At 38.5% G+C, this 11,614-nt stretch overlaps 1 protein-coding gene and 1 long non-coding RNA gene across 2 annotated transcripts; both read left to right on the top strand.

Moving 5' to 3' along the window:
- The first annotated feature begins 2 nt into the window (after positions 1 to 2).
- Positions 3 to 7,373, top strand: pa2g4a (proliferation-associated 2G4, a). Its single transcript, XM_035631557.2, has 13 exons — positions 3 to 221; positions 2,089 to 2,217; positions 2,480 to 2,585; positions 3,440 to 3,509; positions 3,601 to 3,693; positions 4,014 to 4,077; positions 4,381 to 4,459; positions 5,116 to 5,194; positions 5,326 to 5,459; positions 5,594 to 5,688; positions 5,773 to 5,900; positions 6,001 to 6,054; positions 6,254 to 7,373. Exons 1-13 carry the CDS (start codon positions 140 to 142, stop codon positions 6,314 to 6,316), a joined length of 1,176 nt encoding a protein of 391 aa, XP_035487450.1. The 5' UTR covers positions 3 to 139; the 3' UTR covers positions 6,317 to 7,373.
- Positions 7,374 to 8,525: 1,152 nt separating this feature from the next.
- LOC118309857 lies at positions 8,526 to 10,411 on the top strand. The gene is made up of 4 exons (XR_004793635.1): positions 8,526 to 8,629; positions 8,736 to 8,762; positions 9,223 to 9,245; positions 10,075 to 10,411. It is a non-coding gene; the product is annotated as an uncharacterized LOC118309857 (long non-coding RNA).
- The last annotated feature ends 1,203 nt before the right edge of the window (positions 10,412 to 11,614 follow it).

The raw sequence follows: 11,614 nt of genomic DNA, 5'->3' as shown, positions 1-11,614 counted from the left end.
AGAGAGCGTCCTTACATTTTGGCGGGTCCGGGTGGTTGTGACGTAAGGAGCGTGGTGTGGGCGGGGCGTGGGGGGCAGCAGCGGTTAGAGCCGAGTGGAGACGAACGGGGCCGATAGCGACCGAAACGTCACTGTCAAGATGTCCGACGACGAGCAGGAGCGGACCATAGCCGAGGACCTGGTGGTCACAAAGTACAAGATGGGCGGTGACATCGCCAACCGTAAGTCATGTAACCGAGCAGCCGTTTGGTGACTGTTGTCTGAAGATGACGTGCAACGTCAGTCCTCCGCCATGTGGTTTACATGACGCGAGACCCGTATGCTAACTCACTGACAGGCCAGCTAGCAGGTGCAGCTGATGCAGCCTGGGTCCATGTTAGCTCCTCTGTTAGCTGCATAGCTATCGACTACCGTAGGATGCTAACTAACAAGCTAGCTCAGTCTATTACCTCACTACGGTCCGCTACACGTGTGAAGATGAGCAGGCTGCCGCAAGTTCGAAGCCTCTTCAGTGTTCACTCGTTGTTGAGTTTCTCTTGACTTACAAGCTAGGACCGTTTGTGCTGGCTTCTCTTAAACTCTGTCTGTCAGATAGCTGACATGTCTGCTGCTGAATGAACGTGGGGTCTACTACTTGTATGAATGTATATATATTATATACTGTTCATTTACAGTGACAGTTGTTTGTCTTTTTTTGGGTCCAAAATGCATCATGATGTAAATACTTAAGGCCCTTGTAGTGAAGGCATGACTTAAGGAGTGACAGATATATATATAATTTCTATCAGACTATTCAGTTATGTCACTGTAACAGTATGTATTTTAATATCGTATATTTTCGACAACGTCGGTTGAGTAACTGCAAAGAATAACATAACCATAAAGAGTTTAGTGTTTAATTACTAGAGCCTGACTGATTTGGATTTTTCCGGGCCGATATTAGAAAGTAAAATAAAATTTCAATATTGACATATCGGCCGATATATGTATTTAAAAAAAATTATAATTATATCTTTAATTTATATACAATTAAAAATTTCTAAGATATCGTTATCAAACCCTTATCTCAAAGAAATCGAATTATTTATGTAAATACAGTTCATCCATAAGCTTAATTATAAATAACTATTGAATGTATAGAACCTGAATAAAAAAAAAAAAAAAATAAATGTAGTAGGGTTTTTTTTAAGTTAAATGGAAACCCAACGTCCTCTCTGCATTGTTTATTTTTCAAGACAAAAGTTTTCATATTGGTGCATATCGTCAAACATTAAAATCAATACCAATGTGTCTGTGAAAAGCTCATACCAGCCGAGGTTATTGGCAAACCGATATAGCGGTCTGGCTTTATCAAATAGATGACATCAACTTTCATTTCAATTCAATTCAATTTTATTTGTATAGCGCCATATCACAACATACATTGTCTCAAGGCACTTTACATAGTGAGGTCAATATTACAATATTACAGGGAAAACCCAACAAATCCCACAATGAGCAAAGCACTTGGCGACGGTGGAGAGAAAAAACTCCCTTTTAGCAGGAAGAAATCTTCCTGTTAAAAGAACCAGACTCAGTTGTGGGCGGTCATCTGTCTCGACCGGTTGGGGTGAGGAGAGAAATGGGGAAGAGAGGAGAAGTGGGCAGAAAGAGGGTGAGAGGAGAGACAGTAGGAGAGAAGAGAGACAGAGGACAGTTGTACAACCGCCGCTTTAATCTCTACCAGACTGATACTTATAATTAAAAAAAATACCATTATGTTGTTGTTATTATTAGTGATGATATTAATATTAATAATAATAATAATAACAACAATAATAATGACGGGTTTGGGTCCTGCAGCTCTGGGGTCAGAGATACACTAGGAGAAGTGTCATCAACACTTTGATGCCATAATGCTTTAAACATGTCACATTTTATAGGGTTTTTTTGATTTGCAACATTGTCTGCTGTTATATAAAAGAAGTCATATATATATGGCACGGCAAAATATCAACAACATTCAATGACATCAGACAAATCTGCATTAATGTACTCACCTGCTCTACTTTGTCTTTCTCTTAATCTTTTTCTGTTTGTCTCATCCAGAGGCTCTTCGTCTGGTGGTCGAAGCAGCCAAGCCTGGGGTGTCTGTTGTCAGCCTCTGTGAGAAGGGGGACGCATACATCATGGCTGAGACCGGAAAGGTCTTCAAGAAGGAAAAGGAAATGAAGAAAGGTGAGTCAGCGATTATACAAGTGAGTCTGTGCTGAAGTGGACACATTAAGAAGATCCTAGAAGCAGTTGTGCAAATTGTTGGTGTGCGATTTCCCACAGTCTTGGCTTTAATAACAAAAGTTTTTTTAATTTTTTGTATGACAGTGTAACTTTATTTTCTGTGATCTAGGTGTAACTGCCTCCTTCCTTGTAAAGTTTTCTTGCTAAACGTGTGGATGATTTCCAAATGAAGACTTGGTGGTTCTCTTTTTCCCTTTTCTAGGCATTGCCTTTCCCACCAGCGTCTCAGTCAATAACTGTGTTTGCCACTTCTCTCCCCTGAAGAGTGACCCTGACTACACACTTAAAGATGGGGATCTGGTCAAAATGTAGGCACCACGCTCTGCAGTAATGTCACCCCCTCCCTCGTGTGTCTTGAGTCCCCCAGTGTTTGTCCTCCCTTCGTTCTCTGTGAAATCTCAGCTTGAATGTGAGGGTTTTCTCTCTGCTTCTTCAGTATGGGCTTGTCTTCCTGTCTGTCCTGTGTGGCAAACGACAAGTAAGGTTAGATGCAGGTTTTTTTAGGTGTTGTGTTGGATTTTAGCCTTGATGGCCATCCATCTGCTAAATCCCATTTATCACGTTTCTAATGCATTGCTGTACTTTGGAGAAAAAAAAGGAAGTCAGCTCATCTTAGTTGTTGTATTGCCACAAATGTCTTGGTCCTCTGTAACGTAATTTGTGCTACATGTAGAATTAAAGTGTTTTAAAAGGTGTTCGTTGTAGCTCATGGTGATGTGGTTACACACACTTGGTTTGTATGTCTCTCACTTTTCTCACACTCATAGCCGAGCTGTCTGACTGGGCTTGTCTGTTCAACGTATTACCGTCTGTGTGGCTGCTACCTTGAATTCACAATAGGTCCTTTACTATATTGCATCTGATGTACAGCCAAAAAGAAACTCACCTTGGATTATATCTGCCGTTTGATATCGGATTAAGCTGTTTTATTTTTGTCTGACCTTCTTATTGTTCAATCTTCTATTAGTTTAATTTTCCAAAGTGGAACATTTGACATTCCATCCTTCCCAGGTTGAATTGATTGATTGGCTCCTGCAGCAACACTAGTAATGTTTGCAGCTGGATGGCAGTTAAACTTGCAGTGAATTTGACAGACGACCAGTTTCCTTTTTGTTGCATTGTTACTTCACACTCTCCCTTCTTTTCCTCTTGTTTTATGTAGAGATCTAGGGGTTCACGTTGACGGCTTCATTGCCAACGTAGCTCACAGCTTTATTGTGGGAGTCTGTAAGGTAAGGGCCTATTTTAAAATGCCCACAGTTTTTTGTCTTCTCGCTGAAGCACACCTTCAAGTCCTCCTCTCTATGCGTCTTTTTTCTACAGGAGAACCCCATCACAGGCCGCAAAGCTGATGTCATCAAATCGGCTCATCTGTGTGCAGAAGCAGCTCTTCGCCTTGTTAAGCCTGGTAACCAGGTACATTTAATCACCTCCTCACAGCCTTTTCCAACACAAACTTTATAATGAGTTACCGTCTCTACATGTGCTTTAGCTGGGTCTTGACTCTGGCTAAATGTTATAGTGTGAAAATCATCTTTTAGAGTTTTTATCTTCTGTAATTCACTGCAGATCCTCTGCTGCTCTTTTAACTTCTCTGTATCCACCATATGAAAATTAGATCACATTATTGGCTATGGTTTCAAATGCAAAAAAAAATGTCAGTCTGCATTTTAGCTTCTAGCTTTTTGTATTTTTATTTGGAAATTATCTTTTCTTTTTTTTTCTTTGTTTGTCAGAACACTCAAGTGACAGAAGCCTGGAACAAGATTGCTCAGTCGTTCAAATGCTCACCTATTGAGGGTGAGTGAGTGTTAAAAAGTTTGTGCCCAGGTCGTGGAAAAGACTTTCAGGGAAAATCACAAGTGTTAACATTGGACACACGGATGAATTTTCTCCATTAAATTTCCTTCCAGATTTGTTCTGGAAGATTGAATGATTTTTACTTTACATTACATTAATTTACCAGAGGCTTTTGTCCAAAGCGGATGATAACTAGTACAACTGATAACACGTACACTGTGCACATGGATGTTTTCAAAGATTTTTTTTTTTTAATTTTCCATTTTCAAAATGTTTGTTTTCCCTGCCTCTTTGTTTTAAAAGGAATGCTGTCTCATCAGCTTAAACAACATGTCATAGATGGAGAGAAGACCATAATCCAAAACCCGTCAGACCAGCAAAGGTACATTTAGTCACTTTTGAGTCATTGGAGGAAGGATGAGAACACTTTGGGTGTTTTGAATTGTAGTTGATAAGAAATATGTTCAACCCTGTTCATAATGAAACTTACTACATGCAGTGACACTTGGTCCCGTCAGTAGATTTACATTTAGAATATTGCATAATGTTGTTCGTCTGTTATTAAGGTGCACTAGTTTAAACTAATTTCCTGTCTGCCCTCAAGTTTAAGACTTTTTTTCCATCTTTACCTCTGATGTCTGTGGTTTGACACAATTGTGAGAAGGAATAATATAGAAGGTTACTGTGCAGTTGTCAACTCACACATACATTCAAGAACCAAGTTTTGCACGGAAAGATTATATGCATTTTAAATCGGCTTCAGTTGTTTTGAGCAGGAAATATTACTATTTTTTTATCCTTTATTATTTGCAAGTTTGAGACTTTGACTTATGCCACCTGTTTATTATAATGGAAATGAACGGAATGTGGTTTGTGGTACTGAATCCAACCAATCATAGTGACACGTTGGAAAACTCAATTATAGACATTTGACTAGTAAGATCTTTCATTTATCCACTAACGTGTACTGTTGCTGTATCAACAAGGTGAAATTTTCTTTGTCTTTTTGACTGGCTGCTGTTGACTAACATTTTTCAGGAAGGACCATGAGAAGGCAGAGTTTGAGGTACATGAAGTCTATGCTGTGGACGTTTTGATCAGCACTGGAGAAGGGAAGGTCAGTGTCTTTTGTCTCTCTCTACCTCTAGCTGTCTACAGTACAGAGCATATGTCCACTGTAGCTGAAAACCTATTTAGTGAAAAAAAATAGACATTTATTGTTTTTACCCTCTTGTCATTTACAATTAGGCCAGAGATGGAGGTCTGAGGACCACCATTTACAAGAGGGACCCCAGTAAGCAGTATGGCTTGAAGATGAAAACCTCCCGTACGTTTTTCAGCGAAGTGGAACGACGCTTTGATGCCATGCCCTTCACCCTAAGGTATGAACACCACACGTCATGTAGCTGCCAATATACATACACCACCCCCAGCTGAATTCTTATAAATATTAACAGCAGGTGGAAAAGTTTTGGCTTGAAGCTCTCAGTTAATACCACCACCCATTTTCCATCAGGGCGTTTGAGGATGAGGCCAAAGCCCGTCTGGGTGTGGTGGAGTGTGCCAAGCATGAATTGTTACAGCCCTTCAGTGTGTTGCATGAGAAAGAAGGTGAGTGTTTTTAACTACACCGTTCTTCTTAACAGCTTTCACTTTTTCTTCACCACCTCAGTTGTTCTGTGTCTTTATTTGCAGGAGAGTTTGTAGCTCAGTTTAAGTTCACAGTGCTGCTCATGGCCAATGGGCCACACAGAATCACCAGCGGCCCCTTTGATCCAGAGCTCTACAAGTCGGAACATGAAGTTCAGGATCCAGAGCTAAAGGTAAGACTGTCTAATGACATCAAGCGCCCTCATGACACATTGAAGGAAGCTACATTTCACATTTGACTCACTTTTTACTGAGATATCTCCTTTTCCCTAGACTTTACTACAGAGCTCAGCAAGCCGTAAAACACAGAAAAAAAAGAAAAAGAAGGTGAGTCATTATTTTAACCATGAATGTAGAATTGATCCACTGTTCATGAGTCTCATGTGTATATCATAAGGAAAGCTAGATGTTGAAATCTCTCACTGTTCTACCATTTACCTACTGAAGTGTTTTCATCCAGATGCAGAGGCCAAATATTTGTTTTAATACTAACTCAACTTTTACCACACTTTTTCACGTCATACAGGCCTCAAAGACTGCAGAAAATGCCACTGGGCAGCCAGCTGAGGACACAGAAGCAGCAGGATAAATAATAATAATAATAATGATAATAATAATTATTAAACACTGCCTTTCCACACATGCAAAGACCCCACAGAGAAGCAAGAGAAGACACGTCAAACTCTGCCTTTCATACTTCCTAGTAGTTTAATATCACAAATTAAACTGATGAATTCATGAGAACTTTGGAATCCGTTGAATAGTTGAAGGATCTTATGTGGACGACATGCTTAACCCTTTGCTGCATTGTAGAAAGGTACCATGAAAGGATTTTCAGTTTTTTTTTTCTCTTACCTAATCTGAACAGAAATTTAAAAAACTAGTTGCAAATAGTTCACAATTTTGAATAGACTTGTTGCCAAATGGGTGAATGTGCGACTGATGCCTGCTTTTGTTAATTCCTCGGCACGCATGCGTTTGCAACACTATATTTTTCTTGACCAATGCAGGAAAGGGTTAAATTATGAATTTCCAAGATGTATAGTCAAAATTGACAGTGATTACAAGGATTGTAATATAATATTTGACTTGAGTTAATGCAGTGAGGATTTATGCTTGCCCTTCTATCATTATGACCTCACCACATTTTTTTGTTGTTGTTATCAAACTACAATGTTTTAATCACTAGATTGTTCTTTTAGGTCTATAACCTGAGCGGAAAACCTGAATATTTGTACAAGGGGGAGAAGAAGAAAAAAACAACCTCAATTGTAATCACCATGAAATTTAGGGAACAAACTGCTACATTTACTGCCATTCCCCCTTTAACTTTATGAAAAAATAAAAAAATCTTCATGTACCAGTTTTAAAAAGTCTTCTATTTGTGGTACCTGTTTCTTGCTTTACTCCTTCATTAGTCTTGTGAATCGTAAAAGCTAAAGCTGATCTCTAGTCTTTGGGTGTCTTCAGTGGAGCTGGACCAGTGAGAGATCGTTCAAGATCTGGGATGCAACTACAGGTCGGGGACTGAGTTGGGTCAGATTTGTCCACGATTTAATATGTTGAGAAATGTAAATTTCTGCTTTGTTGCTCAGTCGGTGGTTGATAGAACTTTACATCTAATGAAATAAAAACATTTTCATACATTTGTTTCTTTTTTGTCCTGGTCTTTGTCAAAGTGCTGTATTTAAAATATATGAAATGAAATATCAAGAGGGCTTGATGATTTATCTCCTATTAGGTTTTAAGATTTTTAAAAAGTGTTTGTAGAATACAGCAACTGTAAGCTGTTTTACACTGGTATTTGATTTGGTATACATCCTAAAATATATCTAGTTATGAAAATTGCAATAAAGGCAGAATATTAAGATTTTTCCATCAAAGTGGTTAAGGATCTTGATTTGTAACAATACAAAACTGAAAGGAAATGCTCCCTGTTAATCACTGACTTCAATAAATGTACCATATACATAACAGTATATAGTAAGACAATTAATTAGAACATAATAGATGACTTTTATCCATATTGCTCTGTCCAAAGTGTCATGAGTTAGTGCAAAAAACCATGATCATTTTTTGTTTTTTTGTTTTGAATTATGCTCAGGCTGTATCCTCTTGTCAATTAGAAAAATGATAAATGACTAATCAGCTTATCATCACAGGGTCAAAGTGTTTGTCTATAAGAGTTTCTACAACTGTGATGAACTGCTTCATGTAGCCAGTTTACAAAAACTCACACTCAATCTACTTAATTGCAGGATAATTAACTTGTCAATACCAATGGTTCAGTGTATACTTAGACCATAAACTACATTAAAATTCCCAAATAAATAGCTGCACTTTCAATATTCAAAGGTACTTGTATTGTAAGTTTTTTTTTAATTCTGCTCCACCATTTCAGATGGAAATATTGTACCTTGTACAGCACTACATGACAACTATAAGGTCTTCTTTCCTGGTCTAGAGAGATTTCCCCTTTAAAATTCTTGTGAGCCTTTGGAAGAGCTCCACTGGACTAATAAACTGTTTATCTGTGTGTACAATAGGTGAAACTAGCTCCACCTTGAGTTGTTAGTAAAATGCTGGCATATGCATTAACTGATAAAGCATTCATAGATAACTGATGGATGGATGTATAGATTTAACATGAACTATTATCAAACTAATTATGTCAATAGCCAGCTAACACTTCAATGCAGGACTTTTACCTGTAACGAAATTTCATTTTTTGTTATTTTGTTTATTTTTTTTAAATAGTTTAGTATTAGTGCTTTTACTACCGTCGCTGCCCTTTGGACTACATTTCCCATGATTAAACTCAGAAGAGATGACGTCACGAGCTCTATAAATCCCACCATCTGTCGTCGTCACATCCTCTTTCCGTTGCTCTTCTCGCTTCGAGGTACGTCTGAACAATCGTCGCACTGCGTGCAATCCAAACGAATCCTTACATTTCATCCACCATCCGCAGTTATTGATACGTGTGTTTGCTTCCTTTCTTTTCACAGAATCCTCTCCACACGATGAGAGCCAAGGTAAGAAGAGCAGGAATTCGGTGTTTGTTACCCTGTTTCCGCCCCAGTCGCCGCTGCTACCTAGCTTCAGTCACACCTCCTGTTCCCTTTTCGTTGTTTCCTTGAATTTCAGCTCAATGTGTCTGTTCCGTCTCCTCCAGTCTATATAACTAGCACTAATAATGTTGTCGCAAGCTGTTCTCGGTATAATGTAATGTGCACTGTAGTAGTAATGCTAATGCTAGCGGAAGGCCCGTCCTCCTGCACGCTGCGGTCTGTGCAGCGGTTCACCGCTGAACTCGTGCTGCAGTTGTTTTCCATTTGTTTTGGACAGTTAACATTTGATAAATGTCTTAATTACCAGTGTTACATTAGATTCTAGAAGTCTGTTTGCTTTACAGCAGCCATTGTTTTGAGTGGGAGGGTGCACATGTTTTACTGAAATCTCAATGCATTTAAACACTTCTTTTTGTCTTTTTAGTGGAGGAAGAAGCGCATGCGCAGGTGAGCACTGACAGTCCAGTCTTTTTCCAACTCATCTAGACATTTAAGAGTTTTTTTTAATGAAAAGCTGCTGTTGCATATGTCCAACAGAAACATATTTGATGAAAGTGATCTTTGAATAGCTGTTTGACCTATCTTGGGTTGTTTAATCTGTCTAGTATTTAAAATTCTGTTACCCATCTACTACACTGTAGACTAACACTTTATATTGCAGTTAAAAGCTGCCAGTACTGTTAAGTGTTACACTGCAGTGTTGTAGATGGGTGGCAAGTGCAGTGGCAGCTGTGGTAAGCACGCTGTTTGCTGGCCAGTTATGGTAATGACACCTAAAAATGGTGGCTCCTTGAAATGGCAAAGGTGAACAGCTGATTGGACAAAGTACTTGCCGTTCTGTACGCACAAAACTGGAGACAGCACATGGCCTTAGATATGCTCCATCTCTATTCATTTAACAGTTAGTGGTTTTAAATTGACTCTTGTTTTAACAAAGTTTCCCAAGTGGCTGTGGATGCTGCTTAATTTTGTTATACATAGATTCTTCAGTCTACATTTGCAACATTTTGTGGGTTTTCACAGTTCTCGTCAAATTGAAACTGTAAGCTCAAGATCAGGTGTCTGGCTCTTATCATTCAACCCTGAATGTAGCAATCACGTTTCCTCTTTTCAATTGGCAATTAAATCTCCAAATTATCAGGTTGTAACATTAGCAGTGTACTGGTCTGCCAACATGTGAAACACAATCAAAAGTATAAATGAATGTGAGGTTCTGATTTGTGCAGTATTATGGACATCAACCATGTAACATTAATATGCTGTTCGTTTTCAATAGGCTGAAGCGCAAAAGGAGAAAGATGAGGCAGAGGTCAAAGTAAGCCCTCATCTCTACCAGCTGTGAATCCCGTCGGCGCCGTTCCTGATGACTGACGCTTGTGGCTGAAGTGGATTGCTTGGTGCCTTTGGTGAAACGAAGACCCAAATTCTGCTTTCAGATGACGCCGTGTCTCACGGATCCAGCTGTGGATGTCAGACTGAAAGACGGCAAAGACGCTGGATTGATCCCAACATCAGAACAGCAGCTGCTATGTTCCTGGACCATGATACAAATTGCTTATAAACAACTGTCATGTGGTGTTTTGAACAATAAATGAACACTGTTTAAAAATTGACCATGTTCCAGTCTATTAACTTGCTATTACATTATTAGTTTGTGGTACATTGTACAGTATGGAGCTTGTGTAATCTGTGTATGTATACATCTTGAGTTAACACTAATATACAGGGTATGTGAAATTACCTCAATCATCTTTGGCCCATGTACAGCTACTGACTGAAAAAGACTTGAAACCACATTACATGTAAAGTTATCGGCAACTTTCTCTTGTAAATTACATTTAGTTTAACAGGAAGGTAAACCATTTAACAAAGTATCTGAAAGCTTTGCTACACTGGATTATTTACAGGAAGCATGGTTGTAAAATGGCTTTTAAATTGGTTAAAACTAATTTCCTCTTATCCAGTAGAAAATTAAAACTAGAGGGTTGTCCCCATCTTCAGGTGTAGGCCTGGATTTTGCAGTGAAGCAATAAATCACTGAATAGTAAAGTTGCTGCAGTCTTTAAACATCCCACTAAATTCTCAACCTTCATTTGTTGCCCAAGATGTTCAGGATGTCAAAATATTGAACCGATTCATGTTATGCACAGATTGCATTAAATATAATTCCTCACACAAACACATCCTCAAATCTCTGGAAATGTAAGACTGACTAACACAACCATGTTTAGGCCACTGTCTTGACCTCAGTTATTTTCAAAGCCCAACAATTAAAAAGTGTCGTATGTAGTTTGTAATTATCAACGGTTTTGAGTTCATAAAGTTCTATGGGAGCAGGGCACTGAGAAGTCACCCACACTCCGCTCCAGCTGCTCAGCTTTTGTTAATGTTATTGTGCTTGTTCACACAGTGACTGGATTTTGAATTATCAGCCCTCAAGCAAATGAATGTTATAATTGTACAGACAATCACCCGTAACCACGAATATGACTCTCAAATGGATGTTTTAAAGTAAAAAGTACAATATTTCCCTCTGAAATGTGGTAGAAAGAAAAGCATTTGTAGAATCATAAGGAAAAGTACAAGCAACACAAATATATGGTACTTAAGTAAATGTACTTAGTAGCTTTACACAGCTGTTTATTTAATAGGTGTTGGATAGTTGGTTTACAACCTAAATTTAAAATGCTCACGTATCATGAATATAAATCATATGCTGGACTCACTTAGACTTTTATATTTGTTTACTGCACCTCAAATGTATTTGTTAATGCAATAACACATTTAATGTTATTTGTGTTCATTCATCATTCCAT

The sequence above is a fragment of the Scophthalmus maximus genome, chromosome 6, assembly GCF_022379125.1.
Source record: "Scophthalmus maximus strain ysfricsl-2021 chromosome 6, ASM2237912v1, whole genome shotgun sequence".
Taxonomy (NCBI): Eukaryota; Metazoa; Chordata; class Actinopteri; order Pleuronectiformes; family Scophthalmidae; genus Scophthalmus; species Scophthalmus maximus.
The sequence above is the reverse complement of the archived record's forward strand: the minus strand, read 5'-3'. Positions and strand labels throughout refer to the sequence as shown.

Excerpts from the sequence above, each read along its gene's own strand:
- pa2g4a (XM_035631557.2), top strand. The coding sequence starts at position 140 with ATGTCCGACGACGAGCAGGAGCGGACCATAGCCGAGGACCTGGTGGTC. Across the intron at positions 3,510-3,600 it reads TTATTGTGGGAGTCTGTAAG|GAGAACCCCATCACAGGCCG; the intron begins GTAAGGGCCTAT and ends TTTTTTCTACAG. Across the intron at positions 3,694-4,013 it reads TTGTTAAGCCTGGTAACCAG|AACACTCAAGTGACAGAAGC; the intron begins GTACATTTAATC and ends TTTGTTTGTCAG.